General features: G+C 28.5%; 3 protein-coding genes across 3 annotated transcripts; all 3 read left to right on the top strand.

The window, feature by feature from the left end:
• The first annotated feature begins 317 nt into the window (after positions 1 to 317).
• LOC114190934 (allene oxide synthase 3-like) lies at positions 318 to 2,898 on the top strand. The gene is made up of 2 exons (XM_028080012.2): positions 318 to 983; positions 1,897 to 2,898. Exons 1-2 carry the CDS (start codon positions 393 to 395, stop codon positions 2,743 to 2,745), a joined length of 1,440 nt encoding a protein of 479 aa, XP_027935813.1. The 5' UTR covers positions 318 to 392; the 3' UTR covers positions 2,746 to 2,898.
• Positions 2,899 to 13,606: 10,708 nt separating this feature from the next.
• LOC114190244 (linoleate 9S-lipoxygenase 5-like) lies at positions 13,607 to 18,255 on the top strand. The gene is made up of 8 exons (XM_028079051.2): positions 13,607 to 14,114; positions 14,856 to 15,096; positions 15,370 to 15,711; positions 15,803 to 15,888; positions 16,100 to 16,207; positions 16,302 to 16,606; positions 16,696 to 16,959; positions 17,207 to 18,255. Exons 1-8 carry the CDS (start codon positions 13,659 to 13,661, stop codon positions 17,973 to 17,975), a joined length of 2,571 nt encoding a protein of 856 aa, XP_027934852.1. The 5' UTR covers positions 13,607 to 13,658; the 3' UTR covers positions 17,976 to 18,255.
• A 2,323-nt stretch (positions 18,256 to 20,578) lies between these two features.
• On the top strand, positions 20,579 to 21,451 carry LOC114192008 (photosystem I reaction center subunit II, chloroplastic-like). The gene has a single exon (XM_028081514.2). The coding sequence runs from the start codon at positions 20,720 to 20,722 to the stop codon at positions 21,347 to 21,349; it is 630 nt and encodes a 209-aa protein (XP_027937315.1). The 5' UTR covers positions 20,579 to 20,719; the 3' UTR covers positions 21,350 to 21,451.
• Positions 21,452 to 22,891: the final 1,440 nt, after the last annotated feature.

The raw sequence follows: 22,891 nt of genomic DNA, 5'->3' as shown, positions 1-22,891 counted from the left end.
TATTTATACTATTTATACTATTCAAATATATTTATACTAATTATTTGATATTTATAAAATCATTACTTCATATTTATACTATTACAGTTTTATTTTTTATATTTGACAATAAAAAAAGATATATATATATATATATATATATATATATATATTAACATGAAATACTTCGTAATATATTATTTTTTTTAAATATTTACTTAATATTGAAATAGTTAATGGAGGAATATAGACACGCTAACCATTCTGTTACATAGAAGTAGAATAAAAATTCCATGTCATTAGATATAAGGATGAATCTTCTATATAAGGATGAAAATAAAATAATAAAACCCGCAGAAACAATACTACAACATTGGTTTCTTCAGACAAGAAAGAAAGATCCTAAAGTTAACATGGCATTGTCCTCAGAGCCATCATCATCATTACTGAAACCAATCCCAGGCAGCTATGGGATCCCCATCTTGGGAGCCATACGCGACAGACACGACTTCCTCTACCACCAAGGAAGGGACAAGTTCTTCGCCACAAGAATCCAAAAGTACCACTCCACCGTCATTCGAACCAACATGCCACCGGGTCCCTTCGTCTCCTCCGACCCTAGAGTCATAGCGCTCTTAGACGGCGTCTCCTTCCCGATCCTATTCGACAACAACAAGGTGGAGAAGCTCAACGTCTTCGAGGGTACCTTCATGCCTTCCACCGCCTTCACCGGTGGCCACCGCGTCTGCGCCTACCTCGACACTCGAGAATCCAAGCACGCCCTCCTCAAGCGCTTCTTCCTAAACGCTCTCGCCGCGCGGAAAGACGCCGTTGTGCCTCTTTTCCGCAACTGCCTCCACGAGTCCTTTTGTGAGATAGAGGACCAGTTGAACAAAAACCATGAGGCCGACTTCAACACTGTCTTCAACAATGCCTCCTTCAACTTCTTGTTCCGGTTGCTCTGTGATAACAAGGACCCTTCACACACCATCCTCGGTTCTAAGGTAAGTGCCGTTGTTTCTTTTCTTCATGTACTCATGCACTACATACCAAACTCGATTTTAGTTTTACGTTCACTGACATGAGTCGTCTCAGTATCAATTTATATATATAAAACCACTTTCTCTACAAGAAAGTGTAACATTTCAAACGGGTGAGAAATATTTTATACTGATTATGCCTTAGATCATTTTTTCAACTTAAAAATAAAATTAACTTCTATGTGTATATAGATTAGAAAAAAGAAGTTTTTGTAACAATAGTATAATAGAACTTGTGTTCCATATATACAGTTATGGATAAAATAATTATAATTTATAACAAAATTAATTTTATTTTTTCTTTTCAAAATTCTTATGAAAAATCTCATCCAAAGAAAATTATATTTATCTTAAGTAATTAAGAAAATCCTTTTAAATTTAACATATTGATTAAATAATATATTGATATATAATATATGAAATTAAATTTATCCACTTTTTTAATTATTATGTGTTAAATACTACACAAAAATAATCACATTATAAAGTTAACGATATATATATATATATATATATATATATATATATATATATATATATATATATATATATATATATATATCATCTAATTTAATGGATATATATATTTTTTTTATAAATTTGATAATTATGAGCTAATTTGAATTTGAATTATACTCTATTAATATGTTTATAAGAATTCATTTATCTCATTATTAAGCACTATTAAAAGTGAATTTATTTGAAAGGTTAGGTCGAGACGCATGAATATGCTTCAATTACATTTCCGGATGCTTATTAATTTGATTAGGAGAAGATGAAATTGACTTCCAAGCAGATTGAAATTATAAATAAGCAGAAAAGGAGTCATTAATTTATTTGTTTTCAATTTGAAGATAATTTAGGTGTGTGTGTTCAGGGACCGAAGCTGATCAGCACGTGGCTGCTTTTCCAGTTGGCGCCACTTGGGACTCTTGGTCTTCCGAAAATCTTCAACTACGTAGAAGACTTCTTGATTCGCACGTTTCCCCTCCCTGCGTTCTTCACCAAATCCAACTACCAAAAGCTCTACGAGGCCTTCAGAACCTCCGCGACGACAGTGTTAGACGAGGCAGAAAAAGTTGGGCTCAGGCGAGACGAAGCGTGCCACAACGTGGTTTTCATGGCGTGCTTCAACTCCTACGGCGGCTTGAAGAACCAGTTCCCGATGCTGATGAAGTGGGTGGGATTGGGCGGAGAGAAGCATCACGCGGATCTCAGGAGCGAGATAAGGCGCGTGGTGAAGGAGGAGGGTGGGGTCAGTGTGGGGGCGTTGGAGAAGATGAGTCTGTTGAAATCGGTGGTTTACGAGACGATGAGAATAGAGCCTCTGGTACCCTATCAGTACGGGAGAGCGAGAGAGGACTTGGTGGTGCAGAGCCACGATGCGTCGTTTAAGGTGAAGAAGGGGGAAATGTTGTTCGGGTATCAACCTTTTGCGACCAAGGATTCCAGAATCTTCGAGGATGCTGAGGTGTTCGTGCCGGGGAGGTTTGTGGGGGAGGGTGAGAAGATGTTGGCGCACGTGTTTTGGTCGAACGGTCGAGAAACGGAGGAACCAACCCCCGCTGATAAACAGTGTCCAGGGAAGAATCTGGTGGTACTGCTCTGTAGGTTGTTTCTGGCAGAGTTGTTCCTACGTTATGATACCTTTGAATTCGAATTTAAGGAATCTGGTTTTGGTCCCAGTATTACCATCACCTCCCTTACCAAAGCCTCCACCTTCTGAGACCTTCGTCTTTCTACCGCTTAATTCTCACATTACTCTCAATCTCAATTAAGAAGACAATAATATTGTATTTTTATTTTAAAATAATACGTATCTTTTGATCTTAAGTCGAATAGTTTGGAAATAAAATAAAATAAAATCTTTAGTACTATATGTCTCATATGTGGACCGTACTTTGAGGATTGAGAGTCTATTTGGATAAGTGAAGGGATTTGAAGAAGAGTGGGTGAATAAATTTAATGAGATAAAATGAGTAATGTGTTATTTAAATTAAGAGATAAATGGTACGATGTGAGGAAATTTAAGATGGAGGTTTTTGACACTTAGTGAATGATATGATAAATGTGGTAAATTAAAAAAAAAACTTTATAATAAATAAAAATAAGTAATTATCATTTTATCTTTGTTTACAAATGTGGTATAATTTTAAATTAAATGGTGAAAATGATATGAAAATTAAATAGATATTCATATTTCTAATTAAAACTAAAATTAAATTTGGGAAGATAAAATTTTAATTAGTGGAGAATCGTAGGAAAAAAAAATTAATTACATTTTTTAACCACGTAACTAAATAAAAGCACAAGAAATATGAATCCCACATCAACCATATGTATTCTCGTTTTTTACCCCGATGAGGTTGAAATCCGAAAGAAGATGGAATTTCTTACCTCGAAAAGAAATTTGGACTAGAATCCCACATCCGTATTTTAAAATAAAGCAAGGACGATTTGAACTTTAGTAAATAGTACACACTCAAACATCTCGTTTATTTGGAATTATCTGAACCTGATTTTGCCTGATTTTGTTAAAAACTTTATATCGTCTAAATATGCATGGATAAAAGTAATATACAATTTTTCAAATTAAATATGGAACGAGTATATATATATATATATATATATATATATATATATATATATATATATATATATATATATATTAACATTAAATACTTCGTAATATATGATTTTGTTTTTTTAAAATATTTAATTAATATTGAAATAGTTAAATGGAGGGATATAGACACCATAACCATTCTGTTATAGAAGTAGAATAAAAATTCCATGTCATTAGATATAAGGATGAATCTTCTATATAAGGATGAAAATAAAATAATAAAACCCGCATCCACTGTTGAGTGAATAATAGGAAAAGAAAAAAAGAACTGAATTTTCACTAAGTTTCATTATTCAACATTGGATTTTGTTTGGTGACTGGATTAAATAAATTATTTTTATTGGTAAAGAAATTTAATTAAATTTACAATAATTTATTATTTTATTTTCATATAATGTTTACTAAACTATACTAGGAGAGATATGATAAGTTTACAAATTAGGTTACACATAAACTATTAGAACTATACAAGATAGTTATGAAATTATGTGATTCAACGATCTTATCTCCACTTTCTCTGCCAAGACAATTTAGCTTTCATAAATAAATATTGTTTCAATGTTTCCTAGCTTTTCATGGCAACAATGATATCTAATTTTAATGAACTAATATATTTGTTTTAAAACTTGTTCATATGACACTCACCTGAAGCTATCATTATGTTCAAGACATAAGAAACAAGATAAAAATTCAATACTAATTCATTATGTTGTCTTAGTAGCAATTCTTAAGAGAGAACTTTATCTTATTATGCTGAAAATAGTCTTGTTAAGAGAATAAAGGCATGTAAATATGGAAATAACACATTTTGTTTGGTGCATAAAAGAACTTGTCAACTAAAAGAATATCAACTCCTATAAAACAACACTAACACAACAACAAAAAATCAACATGTTATTTTTAAAGGTCTTGTTCAAAATGCACATAAATCGAAAGTTCATCAAATCAAACCTACAAATGTTTCTAAGTGAAATATCAATCTATTATGCATGTGCTTTTGTCATATTTATTCAAGTGTTTAGATAGTAATATGAATAGTAAAATATATCTAGATAAATTGTCTAGAAACACTAATATGCTTATTGAAATAAAATAAAAACTATTAAAAAAATTACCTTATCAAATAAATACATAAATAAAGTTGAATAGCTTATATGTTTGGTCGCAAATTAGAAAAAAAAAAATAGATAACAGATAAAAATTGAAAATAAAGAATGTTAATTTTTTTTCGGTGTGATTTTAAAATGGAGAGTTAAAATTTGAAAATGAAAAATGGACAGGGAAAATAAATTAAAAATATTGATAAATTAAAAATAAATACAAATGACAATAATTAACAAATAAAATATCAGGACAATTTTTTTTTTTTGTCTATTTGTAAAACACAATACTTGTCAAAGGGCAAATGCAAGGTATTATTAGGATTGGAAAATGATAGGTGTTTTCATATTCGATTCAGTTTATAAATATTGTTTAAATTCATCTAAATTGTTAATGTATTTTAATTAGTTTATATATATATATATATATATATATATATATATATATATATATATAATTTGTATATGTGTGATTTATATATTTTTTTAACAAAAAATATTATACAGATAATTTGATTTTGGATAATAAAAAATAATATAAGTAGTTTATTGTTTTGTCTAGGATTATAAGCAGGGGCGGAACTAGGATAGGACAGGGGGAGCCACGGCTCCCCATTTTTTTTTAATTTTTTTATATGTATTTTATATATTTTTTAAAATTATATTATATATTATTTATATTAAAATTATATTATGGAAAATTATAATAAAAGATAAAATAAAAAATTTTAATAGAGACATTAATTTATAAAAGAGATTAGGGTTTTTTTTTCTGACTATAAGATATTTCTACCGTGTAAATTATCATGAAAGTGTATAAAGAAGAGATAAATATAAATAGATAGGTTGGAAACACATAGATTGAAATTCATGTATACATTCTTGCATGATCTCTCACAAATCAAGGTTAGTATCTTATTATGATTTATGTATGTTAGTTTATGATTCTTTTTAGGATGTTTCTTCCAAATTAAGTTTATCCCAAATTAATATAAACCATAATTATAATTTTAGGGATTCTTTTATGAAATTGGTATGAACCCTAATTATAATTTTTCCTAAATTATTATAACCTTTAATTATAAAATTTAGGGATTTTGTGTTTTTCGCTACCTATGGTAATTTTTTTTTTGAAGTTTTGAATTTATACAGTATTGCTTATTTAATTAAAGTAGTATGAGTTTTGTTATGTTTTGCATTGTGATAATTGTGATTTGTGAATGTAAATTTTATTTTTTCTAGATAGGTAAGATGTGATAAATTTATATTAGAAAGATTATGATAAAAAGTAAAAAAATTGATTCTTTTTTTTCAAAGAGAAAGGTTTGTGATGAAGATGAAAAAGAAATGTATTTACGTTAACTAAACTTGATAAATTTAATAAGAACCAAGAATTTAAGACAATATAAAGCAAATCTCTAAAGTTCTCAGAGTTACATATAATGAATTTAACAATTCATTAGAATGTGATCTGGGAAAAAGACATCAAATTTGACAATACCACCAAAATCAAATTGATGAGATACGAATGACTTGTCTAAAATGATATTCATGAATTGGTATCATGATATAATAGCATGATATAATAGCGAATGATAGTAATATTTTTTTGATTGAATTCTACTATTATGTGTGTTTGTTTTAAGAAGAGGAAATGAAAAGAAAAAAAATGAATAGTTTTTCTTCTAAAAAAGATTATATATAACAAATCTAATTTGGCCCCCCTATAATTTTACTCCAAGTTCCGCCACTGATTATAAGTTTTGACATTTTTATTATAGGTATCATTTGTCCATATTTCATGTTTTGTATTTTTTTGTTACATTTTAGTTCTTTTACAATTTTTTCGTATAATGATAAGTGATAGATATATTTTGCAGTGTCATCTTAACTGATATGTCAAGTTACACAATGATGTTTAATATGGGTTTATTATAATTAATATATAAAATTTTAAATATATTTGTAGTTTCTAAATTTAAACCCGAAATTAAAATTTGTCTCTCACAAATTTTGATATAATTTAGTCTCCAAACTTTAAAAATGGATATAGTCCTCTTATCACATCTTAAACTATTTTTTAAATTGTTATTTGAATTAAAACATGTCAAATAGCGTAAATAATTAAAACGTTAACCTAACCCACTGTTAAATACATTAAAAAACCAATTTATTTTTAAAGTTTAGTAATTTAACTATATAAAAGTTTAAGATAAAAACAATTTCAAGTTTGGATCAAAATTTTAAAGACCGTTTTAACCCATATAATATATATATATATATATATATATATATATATATATATATATATATATATATATATATATATATATATATATATATATATTGTTTTATTCATATATCCATATTTTATTTGTTTTAATTTTACTATGAAAAATATGTAATATACATTTAAGTAAATACGAGAATATTTAAAATGTAATAAAAATAGATATAACAAATTTTATGTGGGATGTTAGAAAATAAAATGTTTATAAAGTTGTAAGAGTGAGGAATACACTAAAACTGAATCTACATTTCTCGTAGGGGTCCCTCCCTTGTCTGCCTCATATCCAAGACAGTGCTAACACTTCTCTTATATCTCCACGTGCCATCTAGTGGGGACAAAAAAATAAAGGCTTAAACCTAAACATTAATGTGATACTTAATGTTATTAATACAACTTTCCAATATTATCATAAACTCATTCTTCGTCAACATATAAGTAGACTAGAATTTAATAGGTAATTAATTAAGTATTTATAAAACATTTAACATATGTACTATTTATTATATCTAGAGAATATAATTCTGTTGATAAAATAAATTGGGTGAGTCCGTAACTTAGTCCACCTAACAAAAAAAAATATAGTAATGAGGTAGGTTTGCTGACTTGGCCCTCCAATTTGTCCACCTAATCTAATGCATGAACTTATAGCCAATAAATGAAGAAATAAGATAAATTAAATTATTTAGTCACTATCTTTTAAAATATATGTAGATGTTATATTATAGTAAGTGTTATTCTTAATATTTTCATTATATATATATATATATATATATATATATATATATATATATATATATATATATATATATATTAAATCATATATTTAATATGATTTATTTGTGCAAGATGAATTTATACGGAAAAAATTGTGATACAACACTAAAAATTATCAACTATTGGTACGTGGAATCATATCTTATTGGTCTCTATTTTAAAACTGAGGGTGTGTTAGTTTTTCGTTTTAAAGATTTAATTTATTTCAGAATTTTAACATAAAGCTGTAGACTTTTTTTTTCTTATTACATCTTTGTTTATAGTTGAGTAATAAATACTTTTTCTTAGAGAAATATTTGATAATTAGCGATGAAAACATATCAAATCAAGTTTTGGTATCTAGATTGATTTAAATAATTATTAGGAACTTAGTATGATTTATCTCCTTATTACAACTATTTCTTTTAAGCCTTAGTTACACTTTTTAAAGATTAAGTCTAGCCCAATTTTATCCAACTTGTTCTTTTACAAAAACTTATAAACAAACTAATAATTTTATTGTAACAAAGCATAAAAAAATAAATGAATTTTATTCATCACGTTTTTTTCCCTAAAAATATATGATAAGTCATTATACAAAAAAATATCAGAAACAAAATATACACATATCCTCATCTTACCGCATAATCAGAAAATGAATTTGTTTTACAAAAAATAATTAAATAATGAGAAAATATGTTATCCTAAAAGAAAATAAACAAAATTAATCAAAGTCATTCAACATTTAACTATTTTGGTGAATTATCATATTATTTAGTGACCTAATAAATGATGAAAATAAAACAATCAAAATTTACATATTTACTAATTATCATACAACAAAAATAAACTCATAATTTAATACGATTATAACTATCATTACACAAAAACTATTAAATATTGATAAATTTTAGAGACCAATTTAGTAACTAATTTTCTAATTAGTGATCAATATTAGAGACTAATTTATAATATAAATTATTTTAGTTACCAATTTAAAGACCAATTATAATTTGAAACTATTTTAGTTACCAATAATTTTTTATTAATAAATTTATATTTAAATTGGTCACTATAATAACTAATTATTTTTAGTCACTAAAATTATTCATTAATCAAATATTTTTTGTAGTATATAAAATAAATCACATAAGAAATGTATTTCGTTCTTTTAAATTTTTGAACTCATTAATAATGAAATCATAACTAGGATTATTTAGCTATTTCGTTTGCAATGTAAATAATTACATTATGTGCAAAAAAGTTTATTTTCTATTTTATTTAACAGTCTTGTTTTTATAATATTCATTACAAAAATTATATATTTTTGTTTTAGCAATAAAAAAATACATGAATAAGAATCACTTTAGACAATAACATAAAACTGTGGTTTAAATTATAAAAATTGTGGTCTAAAACTTTAAATTAAGTTATTTTATATATGATATAGGTAAACGTGATCATAGGTAATATATAACATTTTTTATTTAGTACAACAAAAGTTCTTAAATGGTTGCTTAAATCACATCTATATAAATGTTACCTTTTAGTTTAAATTACATTTATTAAATTGTCGCTCATCCAACAGTTGATAAAATAAAAAATTATCATAATCAAATTTTTTATTTATTATGATATTTAATTTTATATTTTATTATTTATTAATATTAAATAAATACTTAAAATAATATAAAAGTTAATCTAATTTATAATCATATTTTTTTCATTACATATACAAACAATTCTAAAAGGCTAATTCATCATAGTTCTAATAACATAACAATTTAATTTAAGGTTTAAATAGTTTTGGTCCTTGAATTTTAATGTGAAATTAAAAATTTTTCGTGTCTGAAATTTTGATACATTTTGGTTCATAAACTTTGAAAAATGAATGAATATAATCTTTTTAATCCAATTACGTTAACCTTTTTTTACATTTTAAAGGCGTTTTTCAGCTGATATCGAAGTGATAACGTGACAAACGATGTAAACAATTGAGATGTTAGTATGAAACATATTTGACATATAAAAGATATTAATGTAATCGAGTTAAAATTTATATATTTATTAATTTTTAAAGTTTAAGGACCATAATGTATCAAAATTTCAGATAAAGACAAATTTAAATTTTACTTCAAGATTCAAAGACTAAAATTATATTTAACCTTTCATTCAAAAAATTACTGATCTATTTGCTGTAAAATAAAAAATTAAATTAATTCAAATAAAACTAAATTTAAATTAACAAATACTATGTTAGATTCGAGTACTGTAAATTAAAAAAAAAAACTTGATTAAAAGTGGCAAAAATATCTATATAAATTATTTTTATTTATTGTATATAATAAATAAATCAAATTTTGGTTGTATTTGTTTTAAAATAATAAGTGATAATTGATAATTGATAATTGAATAATTTAAAAAACAACGTGTGTCGACTTAATTTACATTTTTTATTTCACTTCATTTTAGTTTGCGATTTATTTTAGCTATACAATTAGCTATTATATTTTTTTTTATAAATTAATAATTTTTTTATTAGTTCATAAACTATGGAGGTAAAATTATCAATTCATATATTCAATATTTTAATTTTCAATTAAATTATTATTCTTAGTATAAAACTTGTTATTCATATTAATAATTTTACATATATATATATATATAATATAAGATATATGTCATATATTATGTATAAGATATATAATACTATTGAGTATATATGTCAACCAACTAGACTTAACATTTTTTTTTCAAGCTTAAAATTTTGGTTTTAAGATAATTGGCGGCTAGCAGCCTGTTTTACCTATTTATACCCCTATTCATAGAGTTGTATACTTATAATGTAGCATTCATGCTAGTTTTAATGAAAACAGGACAACAATTTGTTTCATATAAGTGACTATAAATATTTCGAAAAAATAAAATGTTGAATATACCTTAATATGTTAAAAACGTTAAATACTAAAAATTAAAAAAATGGAGGTAATAATAAATAGATAAAGATGAAAAGTCCATTCCAAAGCCACTCTGGACAAGTGTCTCTTTTTTGTGGTTTCGCTTTTATTCCAAACCTAACGAGTTGGAAGATGCTTACTGTATCATAATACAATTAAACCACATCTTTCTCATTTGGCCTAACTTAATTCGTTGGTTTCTTATTAATTACATCCTCTGTATAATTCATATTTTCGTAATGTAGTAATTTTTTTAACTTATTATAGTTTACACTTTATTTTCCATGCAATTGACTAATAAACCAAAAATCTTTAATTATTTGACAGTTTTTAATTTAAATTTTTAACCATTTCTTAATGGACGTGCATTTAACTTTTATTATATAAAATTAATTACATGAATATAATTAATCTATTACTTTATCATCGTGTCAATCAATCTCTGCCCAGTATTCTCATGTTTTCAACCCAATTTTTAACCAAATATTTCGATAATATTCTCAATCTTTTGCGAGTTCAGTGCACCCAAATGTTCTTTTTACAATAACCTTTAAACTTCAAATTGTAACCACTTTATTGCAAATTCATACAACTAACTCAAAACAGTTAAGCTATTATTACAACAGCCAAGTATGACGAAAACGCTTAATTAAAAAATAAATAGAAAACCAATTGAAGAAAAAAGTAGTTCAAATAACCTAATTAAAAATTATAATTTAACATGTATAGATTCATGGAGTACAAACTTTAAGTTAACGAAGTTTGTTAGTTTTTTTTTTTCTTTTCATACATGTTATTCAAATTTATCATTTTTATTAACGTGAAACTTAGACGTATCTTAAGTTCAAAATGGTCACCACTACAATTTTGACTAAACAAAAAGTTGAGAACAAGAAGTTCAACTATGTATATCTCTTACTCTTACTACTCCACAACACATGCCATGCACCGAAGTACCTACATTATCATTGTACCTTTGTTGTGTTTTCTACTTAATCCTTTTGCAACAAAATCATTATCCTCTCCTCGATTACCACTCGAACTTGATGAACCTTCATAATGAGATTGAATGAAATTGATGAATCTCAAAGTTTAGAAGAGTTATTTATAACACATTCATTTGTTAAGGAGAACACATTATATATTTGTCTAATACAGATAATTATAAGAAATAAAGTTGTTAAAATGAATTCAAATCTATAAATCAACTCATATTACCCTCTTATCATTTTTTATTATAATTGTTTTTTATTTTTAATTATTTAGTTAACCACTTGGTCTTTTATAAAACCAAAATATGTTTTTAATAACATATTTATGTGATTTAGACCTTTAATTTAGTTATTTACTGAATTATATGAATTGACACACTTTGATTTTTGGTTAGTATATTTATAATATCACTTCTTAATTATAGTTAATGTTTAGTGAAATGGGTAAACATTTTAATTTTAGAACTATAATCAATCGATAAATATATGAAATAAGTTGAAAGAATAAAATATATTTAAGTGAAACAATTCATAGACTTAAAATAGCTGGATTACAAAATTTAAATTTACAACTAAATTGATTATTTTTTAATTTAGGTATAAATATACATTTGGTACCCAAACTTTTTCGGAAAGTTCAATGTGGTACCCGAACTTTAGGAATGTTCAATTTGGTATCCAAATTTTATAAAGAGGTTCAATTTGGTCCTCTCCGTTAAGTTGGAGTTAACACCGTGTCCGTACAGGACACGTGTCAAGCCATGAAATTTTTATTTTTTTTAATTTTTTTTCAAAACATTATTTTTTTTTTCAAAAAATTTAAAAAACTGCCACGTGTCAGTTTATCATCGTGCCACGTGGCAGCTTACAAGCATGACACGTGGCAGTGTAATAGTTGTTTTCAATTTAGTACCCTAATTTAAATTTTTGGTTCAATTTAGTACCCAATTTTTTAAAATCATTCAATTTCGTCATCTTCCATTTGAGACCAAATTAGTAAATAAGCTTAATTACAACCTATATATACATGTTACAATAACATTTTATATTATATATACATCAAATCATTTCACCTAAATACTTAAATTATTTTATTTTTTTCATTTTAACCTTTGTAATTTTTTACACTTGTAAAAAATAAAATAATTTGAATATTTAGGTGTAGTGATTTGATGTATAAATTCAAAACAATTATTTTAACATGTTTATATAAATTATAATTAAGCTTATTTACTAATTTGATCTCAAATAGGAAATGACGAAATTGGATCATTTTAAAAAATTTGGGTACTAAATTGAACCAAAAATTTAAATTGGGGTACTAAATTGAAAACAACTATTACACTACCACGTGTCATGCTTGTAAGCTACCACGTGGCACGATGATAAACTGACATGTAGCAGTTTTTTAAATTTTTTGAAAAAAAAAATTAATTTTTTGAAAAAAAATTAAAAAAAAAATAAAAATTTCATGGCTTGACATGTGTCCTGTACGGACACGGTGTTAACTCCAACTTAACGGAGAGGACCAAATTGAACCTCTTTAGAAAATTGGGGTACCAAATTGAACATTCCTAAAATTCGGGTACCACATTGAACTTTCCGAAAAAATTTGGGTACCAAATGTGTATTTATACCTTTAATTTAATATGTAGTAAGTCAACTAAATAATTTAGATCGACTAACTTTGAGACTACTTAAAATATATACAAAAATATATTTACATTTTATATAAATTAAAGTAATAAGAAAATTAGAGATGTTTTTATTAATTAGTTTCGCTGTTTTACATTAATTTAACAAACTTAAAAATATTAATAAGTTACTTTTCTGTTATATAAAGGAGGAGGCAATCCCAGTCTTATGAACATATTGTATCTAGAAGGGTGTTGTTTGAAGTGGAGAAACAGAAAGAAGATCGATGGAGGTGATCCAAAAGTTGGAGAGAAAGAGAGAGGTGAGAGGGAGAGTGACCCTAATGAAGAAGGGTTTTTTGGACTTCCACGACATAAAAGCGAACATTCTTGATCGAATTCACGAGTTGTTGGGAAGGGGTGTCTCTTTTCAGCTGATAAGTGCTACTTCTCCTAACCCAGGTCCTATAGGAGAGGTCGCATACTTGGAGAACTGGGTTTCAACCATTTCATCTCTAACAACTCCGGCAACAGACGTAGAATTTTCCGTGACATTTGAGTGGGATGAAAGCATGGGAGTTCCTGGGGCCTTCATCATCAAGAACCATCACCATAGCCAATTCTACCTCAAAACACTCACCATTGAACACATTCCTGGACACGGCCCTGTCAAATTTCTCTGCAATTCTTGGGTCTATCCCATTCATCGTTATGCTTATGATCGTGTCTTCTTTGCCAATAAGGTAACTTCATTTTTTATACTTAATACTACTTTTTCTTCGACTATCATATGTTTATATTCAAAAACTCACAAAATTTAACAATAAAACAACTTAAAACCATTGTCATTTATGTTATTTTTCTTCTTCTTATATTTGGCATTGTTAACCTGATATATTTCTTTTTGTTGTCTTGTCTTGTAGTTATCTTAGTACCACATATGTTTTTATTGTAATATTAACACATTAAAGCTTTCAATTTGTGAGAAATAATTATTAAATTATAGTTGTTATCTTTATTTTCATTCAGTTTTGTCAATTTAGTCTTAGTATTATTTTTTTTCCAATCATATCTTAATTTTTATCTATTTTATTTAATTTGATCATTTTATTTATCAATTATGTTTAAATAATTAATGAATAATGACATCCTATGTCATTTTGTAATTTATTTATTTTTAATTATTTTTTTAAGTTTTGAAACAATATTCAAATAACATCGTACTATAACATCATATTAAAACTAGTATTTTATATTCAATTTTATCTCTATTTTTGTTATTATTTTTTTCGATCTAATCTCAACAGCTTTTTTTTTTTCAATCACCAAATTGAGAATAAATTTTATTGTTAAAGTGAATTATTTTATAATTTTTATTATGTGTAATTGTCGTATAATATTATGTAATAAAGTATTTGTTATTTCAATTTATAATTGTAAACATTTTTGTTTTTAATTTGAACTGAGTTGGGTTTGTGGTTCAGGCTTATCTTCCATGTCAAACACCAGAGCCACTGCGCAGATTCAGGGAACAAGAACTAATAGTTCTTCGCGGAAAAGGGTTTGGAAGGCTTAAAGAGTGGGATAGAGTTTATGACTATGCATGCTATAATGATTTGGGATCTCCGGATAATGGCCCTAACACCGCACGCCCTGTACTTGGTGGAGGCTCGCAGTTTCCGTATCCCCGAAGAGGAAGAACTGGTCGGCCACACACCAAAACAGGTTCCCAAACACACACTTTGAATTCACTTTTTCAAAATAATAGGATAGAGTAACTTATACGGGATATTGAAAAAAAATTGTACAAAACTTATTTAGAAAACGATAAATATATAATTCGTATTGCGTAAATATAAATTAAAATTAAATTTATCAAAAGTTCTCAAAATAAAAATTATAAATTATTATACTTCTTCGTAAAGTGTCATACACATAAATTGAAGTGTCCGTGCATGGTAGATGCTAATCGATATTCTACTTGTGTCATGATTGCAGATCCCAAGACTGAGTCAAGATTGCATCTTCTATGTCTAAAAAAGGTTTATGTTCCAAGAGACGAGCAGTTTGGGCACGTAAAGTTTTCAGATTTTTTGGCTTACGCTTTAAAGTCTGTTAGTCAAGTTATGCTTCCAGAGATTACATCTTTGTGCGACAAAACTTTTAACGAGTTTGACACATTTGAAGATGTACTTAGAATTTATAAGGGATGTATTAAGTTGCCAAGTGACACTCTGGTAAAAAAACTCAGAGAACTTGTTCCCTATGAGGTGGTGAGAGAACTTATCAGAAATGATGGTGAGAGATTCCTCAAATTTCCGGTGCCTGACGTCATCAAAGGTATTGTAATGCTTTCACATTATTTCTTTCAGCTTGGATTATCCCATCAATAATAATGACTCTAGTTACATTAATATTGGTATTATTGCAGAGACTAAAAGGGCTTGGAGGACAGACGAGGAATTTGCAAGAGAAATGCTTGCTGGGGTTAACCCTGTCATCATCCAACGTCTCCAAGTACAGCAAAAAAACAATGCCAATTAATAATTAGACTAAACATAGACAAAGTGATTAAGTATTGATTTTCAATTCAATGATACATTCTTGATAAGCATAGATCATTAATGGGAAACTCTAATTCTTGAAAGAAAAAAGTAAATTACGAAATCTCATCTGTTTTGGACTTGATATTTCTGTTCTAAAGGGTTAAATCTAAATGAATATGCAGGAATTTCCTCCTGTCAGCAAGTTAGACCCCAAAGCTTACGGTGACCAAAATAGCTCCATCAGGGCAACACACATAGAAAATAGTTTAGATGGGCTCACAATAAATGAGGTACAAATCACTACTCATCTTTTCCATGAAAACACGTAATGAATTATGTTATATTTAATCTACATGTCCATAACCAAGTATCTTCATGTTGCAGGCAATTCAAGAAATGAGGCTATTTATATTAGATCATCATGATGCGTTGATGCCATACATAAGTCGAATAAACTCTACCAACACAAAGACTTATGCCAGTAGAACACTGTTGTTTCTACAAGATGACGGTACACTAAAGCCACTAGCTATAGAACTGAGCTTACCTCATCCACAAGGTGAACAAAATGGAGCTGTAAGCAGAGTTTTTGTTCCAGCTAAAGAAGGAATAGCAGCTTCAGTGTGGCAGCTAGCTAAAGCTTATGTAGCTGTGAATGATTCAGGATATCATCAATTGGTTAGCCACTGGTATGACCAATCTAGCACCTCAACTCTTTCAAACTTCATTATATTTCTGATCTTAAATATATTACAAGAAAATTATGACTCTTGCGTAGGTTGCACTCCCACGCAGTAATTGAACCATTCATAATTGCCACACATAGACAGTTGAGCATTCTTCATCCCATATACAAGCTCTTGAAGCCACACTTCAAGGACACAATGCATATAAATGCCTTGGCTCGACACACACTCATCAATGCTGGAGGGGTGTTAGAGAAAACAGTTTTCCCTGGCAAATTTTCCATGGAAATGTCAGCTGTTATATACAAAAGTTGGGTTTTTCCTGAACAGGCACTACCTGCAGATTTGCTTAAGAGGTGAGTTCAGTAAAAAAAAAAACGACTTGAATTGATTCTAGTCCAATTTATCAGGAGGGTTATAACAAAACATTCTTTTTACTCCTTATTATTGTATTGATTAAAATTTAACAAAAACTTAGAGAGCGAGGTTTTATTAAGTAAGAAACAAAACCAGACAATTTTGTTATTTCTAATGAATTTCTGGTGTTAGCAATCTATATATAATAACATAATATGTTACCATTGTATTTGGATTGAATTTCAGGGGAATGGCAGTTCCAGATTCAAGTTATCCTCATGGACTTAAGCTTGTGATAGAGGACTACCCATATGCTGTGGATGGGTTAGAAATTTGGGAAGCAATTGAAACTTGGGTGACTGAATATTGTAACTTGTATTACACGTCCAGTGAGATGGTTGAGGAAGATGATGAACTTCAGAATTGGTGGAAAGAAGTACGCAACGAGGGTCACGGTGACTTAAAAGACAGGTCATGGTGGGGAGAGATGAAAACTAGAGAGGAACTCATTCAATCATGCACCATTATCATTTGGCTAGCTTCTGCTTTTCATGCAGCTGTGAATTTTGGACAATACCCTTATGCTGGGTACCTTCCCAATCGTCCAACAGTGAGTCGTAGGTTCATGCCCGAGTTAGGTACCCCAGAGTATGAAGAGCTTAGGTCAAACCCTGACTTGGCATTCCTGAAAACAATCACTGCCCAGTTCCAGACACTCCTTGGTGTGTCACTGATTGAAGTTTTGTCGAGGCACTCAACGGAAGAGGTGTATCTTGGGCAGAGTGAGAACACCGAATGGACTTTGGATGCTGAACCATTGAAAGCATTTGATAGATTCTCAGAGAAACTGTTGGAAATTGAGAGTAAAATTACGAAAAGAAACAAGGACGAAAGACTGAAAAATCGAAATGGACCAGTGAAGGTGCCCTATACACTTCTCTATCCCAACACCTCAGATTATTCAAAGGAGGGTGGACTCACTGGCAAGGGAATCCCCAACAGCATATCCATCTGAAACTCCTTTTGCAGCTTCACTATGACTAAGCAAGGAGTTTGGGTATTAAATAAACAATTTGTGTGACTACTTTTCCATGCATTTATTTATGATTGTGTTGTGTTTTTAAAGTATTTCAAGAGGCTCTTGAGCTACCTTCTTGTTTGATTTAGTAAGTTGGTTTCAAGTAAACTATAAACGATGCTTTGTATGGAATTTAAACAAACAGGTGATAGACGTGGACTTCCACACATGAATTTGGGCCAAGTATATTCAATGTAGTACAAATTATTCAATTTCAGCAGTGTCTCAACTAATTTAACTTTTGCTTTCCATTTTAGTAAATCATTTTCATAGATTAATATGAATTTTGTTTTTAGCTTAAAACTCATCTAATAACCTACGTTTTTCACGTGATTTTTTTTACTTGGCCTTTCATTTGAAAGCTTGGGTCAGTGAGACTACCCGATCATCATAATTTTATGCTTTTATTTTTCATAGGTATATCTTAAAAGTTGATGTTTATTCTTTTTATTTTATTTTTGTATATACTTTTATTTGAGAACTGGTTTGTCTTTTCTAAGTACTTAGAAATCCGGTGGCGGAGCACAGTTAGGCAGGGAGGGGCCACGGCCCTCCCAAACTTTTTCATTCTTTTAATTTTTTAAATTTTTTTATAATTATATATATGTTTAAAATTTATTAAATTATTTATTTTTAAAAATTTTTAAATATATATATTTAAAAATTAGATAATAGTATATTGAAAAGTTAATAAAAATAAAATTAGATATTTTTTATTTCTATTATAGAGTATAATATTTAATGTTAATAAATTTAAAATATAAAATCAAATATAATAAAGAAAATAAATTATTAAGATAATTTTTATTTTTTATTCTAATTGTCTTTTTAGTTTTTCACATGTTGTATTTATTTCTCACATTTATTTAATTTCATTTTGTTATGTTACGAAGAAAAAAAGAAAGTTAAGAAAAAAACTTATTTCCTTTTGTCCTCATTTTTTATATCTTCTCCTTCCATTCTTAAAAAAGAAAAAAAGTAATTTTCTCCTATCTCACTTGGTAGTCAAATACGTTTAATATTTATTACTATCTTTTTATCTCATGATCCTTTTATATATATATATATATTTTTTTATAGACAAATTTTTAATTGTGACTTGTTTATCATAATTTTTTAGTAATTATGTCTCTCAATTATTGGTTATATTATGATAAAATATATTTTAGTCTTAAACTTGTTTTTTAAATATGTATATTATGAAAAAAAAAGAATAAATTCATTTTTTAAAATTGATAAAAAAAGAGTGAAGATTAAAACATGACAACATAGTTACTCATCACATTCGATAGACAATCCGTCAGATAGTGTAATTTGTTTTATAGTTATAACTATACTAAAATATTATTCATTTCCATTAAATGATTGACAATAATATTAAATATATAAATTTTAAATATATTATTTTGACTCCTAACAAATCTTGATCAAGTTGAAATCACCTTTCTTTTTCTCCATCTTTAATTACTTCTAATTTCTAATCCCTCAATTTTCATCGAGAAACACCTCTTATATCTCAGAAAAATCGTGCATATGACACATATAAGCTCTTTAAGATAGTATGAAGTTAAATTATTCGTTATCTTTACTTTTACATATTAACTAAAAAATGTACGGTTAAATACACAAATCTGCATCGTTATGAACATGTAGTTCTATTTTCTATTAACTTTAAAATATTGAAATAAATAGGCTTCGATTAAAAAGCTAGAAGATGAAAGTTTAAACCCAATATTCTAAAATATTTCAGCCTCATTGCCTATAAGATAAAGCTTAAATTGTATATAGTTTAAAACATTCAAAAAAAAATTTATATCACAAAAAAATTTAAATCAATTTTTTTTAATATTCGAGTAGTCTTAGGTATTTATAGCTTTTACGTAAAAATTAAGATATCTATCCTTAATTTTTTTTGTCTTGCATTTCTTATTTATTTATTTAATGATTATTTGATATTTATTCATATTATTTGATAGATTTGTTTCAAATTATGTACTTGTTTAATTAAGATGAAATCTTTCTATATTCACATAACATAATATATTTATAATTTATTTGTTATTTATTCTTAATTTAATCTTATGTGGTAAATACTTACTTTGAAAGGTTGAAGTCGTATCTATCATTACATAGTCTCTAGGTCTTTGAACAATAAAAACTTATTTTAAGATATTTTGTTAACTTAATGACATAGTAAACCGCAGAAAAACGTTATGTCAAATAGATATTTGTTCTATCAATAAAAATCAATGTGCAAAAAATTGATGAAGTGACTACCTTATCCAACAAAACACTTTAACCAAACAAAATAGTTTTAAACTCACGAAAATTAAAATAAAAACAAAAATTCAATTAGCAATTAGCAACTAGCAATGAAATTTTATTTTAACCTGAATATTTTATTTTCTTGGCTGTATATGCAAATAGAGATATATTTCGATGTCCGATTTATTTATTTATTTGAAGTACAATAGGGGAATAAGAGGTGTGAGGTGTGGGTAAGAGGCTGAATCAAAAACTTTGATTGTAATTGGTCCAAGCCATATCCACTTATCCATATCCAAATCCACACCACCCATCGAAAATCTCCTCCATCCTATACTTCTTTACTCTCTTTTCTTTTGTTTCTCACTGATCTCTCACAACACAACAACTTCTCAAACCTTCTGCTGCACTTACCCATGGCCATGGCAACCCAAGCCTCCCTCTTCACCCCACCCTTCTCCGCTCTCAAACCCACCGACCGTGTCTCCGTGCCATGGAAGCAATCCCCCACCTTCTCCTTCCCCTCTGCGAAGCCCCTCAAGTTGTCGAAGACAGTCAGAGCTGCAGCGGGCGATGAAACCGCCGCAGAGGCCGTAACAAAAGAGGCACCGGTTGGGTTCACCCCACCGGAACTGGACCCAAACACGCCTTCCCCGATCTTCGGAGGCAGCACCGGTGGGCTTTTGAGGAAGGCCCAGGTGGAGGAGTTCTATGTGATCACATGGCAATCCCCCAAAGAACAGATCTTTGAAATGCCCACCGGAGGTGCTGCCATCATGAGGGAGGGTCCCAACCTGTTGAAGTTGGCCAGGAAGGAACAGTGTTTGGCTCTTGGAACTAGACTCAGGTCAAAGTACAAGATCAATTACCAGTTCTACAGGGTCTTCCCCAATGGAGAAGTTCAGTACTTGCATCCCAAGGATGGTGTCTACCCTGAGAAGGTCAACCCGGGACGCCAAGGGGTTGGTCAAAACTTCAGGTCTATTGGTAAGAATGTTAGTCCTATTGAGGTCAAGTTCACCGGCAAGCAGCCATATGATTTGTAAGCACCGCGTGCTTCCTTCCTGCTATATGCTCTGTACTTATTGTCAAATTTATGTCACAAATGCTAAACTCTGTGCCTTAATTTTATAGCTATTTTCTGTTTAGTATTGTTTTATTATTACTGTCAGCAACATGTTTTGGAATTTTGATTTGCTTCAACTTCATCAAACCTGTAACAGAGTAATGACACCACAAATATCTGATTTCAGAATTCTGTGATCAATAATTCACCAGTTGTGAGTGAATTGCATGTTACATTTTTTATCGATCCTCCAACTTTATCGTGTTCAACGAGGCTTAAATGTACACAACAACTTGTTTTTTCTGTGTGTTTCTCATTATAAGCCTTAGCAACTCTACATGACACCATGAGTCGATGACGAACATAACGAAAAATACCATTTGTTTTTCCATAATTGGCCAATAGGTAGCTCTACAGTTTTCAGTTACAGCAAGAGTTTACTGCAGTCCTGATCAATCTAAATTTGATGCGACCTAAACTTAAACTACTTCATCTGGTCTATACAGTTCAATTGTATATAATAAAAGAAATACAAAATTATAATTATGATGATTTTGGTTCATTTTAAAATATCACATTATTTAGGCTGAGGCGAAATTTGTTTATAAACATCTCCACAAAAACTTGACCGTTTAAATATCACATCATAACTCTTGTTTAAAATGGCAGCAACACAACCACCTGACAGTCCAAATGTTCAGAACTCACTCTGCACAAAGTTTGGGCTTGAAGAAACATAATTGAAGTGTGAAAAAAGTTTTACATTATTTGATATAGATTTGTTTTTTATCCGAACTTAAAAACTCTATTCACTAACTATGACAATGAAAATCATATCGTTATTTAACCATAAGATTAATATGCATCCTCCTGGTAGAGGTTGGGTTAGTAATTCGAAGGTTGTCCAAACCTGTCTTAATCTAAAACTGGGCCAATATGTATGGTTTATCGTGACTTGTTAGGGACGTAACAAAGGTTATTGTCCTGCACCCCCAACAATTATTTACTGCATTTTCATAATTGGAGGAAAAGATTCAAACACTCTTCATCGCTGTACCACACCACCACTCTTCATCAATCCTTATTACGGACACATACACAGATACGACATCAACACTAACACAGACACGGATATGATTAAATTGAAAAACATAGAACATGGAACATGACATATATAATATTTTTAAATTTTCAACTAACACACTGCAAACTAACATATAAATAAATCTAATTTATTTATCTAATATAAAAAAAATGAAAAGTAGTGATCATATAATACGTTTTTCTTATTTTTATAATTATAATAGAAATTTATGTGATAAATTTATAAATTTATGGATTTTTTAGAATATCATTGAATTTGTGATTATTAATATTGTGCTAGAGTCATGTCAAAATCATGCTAAAAACAAAAAAATTATCTTTTAAATCGAATACTTTATTGATACGTGTCGTAGAAGTGTCATGCGAATATCGTGTTCGATAGGTGTCGACACTTCCATTTGATAAGGTGTGTCTGGGC

The sequence above is a fragment of the Vigna unguiculata genome, chromosome 7 (genome assembly GCF_037176805.1).
Source record: "Vigna unguiculata cultivar grain cowpea cultivar isolate G323 ecotype 2 chromosome 7, ASM3717680v1, whole genome shotgun sequence".
In the NCBI taxonomy this organism is placed as follows: domain Eukaryota; kingdom Viridiplantae; phylum Streptophyta; class Magnoliopsida; order Fabales; family Fabaceae; genus Vigna; species Vigna unguiculata.
The sequence above is the reverse complement of the archived record's forward strand: the minus strand, read 5'-3'. Positions and strand labels throughout refer to the sequence as shown.

What these genes read in the sequence shown, in the direction of transcription:
- LOC114192008 (XM_028081514.2), top strand. Translation starts at nt 20,720, where the DNA reads ATGGCCATGGCAACCCAAGCCTCCCTCTTCACCCCACCCTTCTCCGCT.
- LOC114190934 (XM_028080012.2), top strand. Translation starts at nt 393, where the DNA reads ATGGCATTGTCCTCAGAGCCATCATCATCATTACTGAAACCAATCCCA. An exon ending in ACACCATCCTCGGTTCTAAG is followed by an intron (nt 984 to 1,896) that starts GTAAGTGCCGTT and finishes GTGTGTGTTCAG; the next exon opens with GGACCGAAGCTGATCAGCAC.
- LOC114190244 (XM_028079051.2), top strand. Translation starts at nt 13,659, where the DNA reads ATGGAGGTGATCCAAAAGTTGGAGAGAAAGAGAGAGGTGAGAGGGAGA. An exon ending in TCGGCCACACACCAAAACAG is followed by an intron (nt 15,097 to 15,369) that starts GTTCCCAAACAC and finishes TCATGATTGCAG; the next exon opens with ATCCCAAGACTGAGTCAAGA. An exon ending in GGTGCCTGACGTCATCAAAG is followed by an intron (nt 15,712 to 15,802) that starts GTATTGTAATGC and finishes GTATTATTGCAG; the next exon opens with AGACTAAAAGGGCTTGGAGG.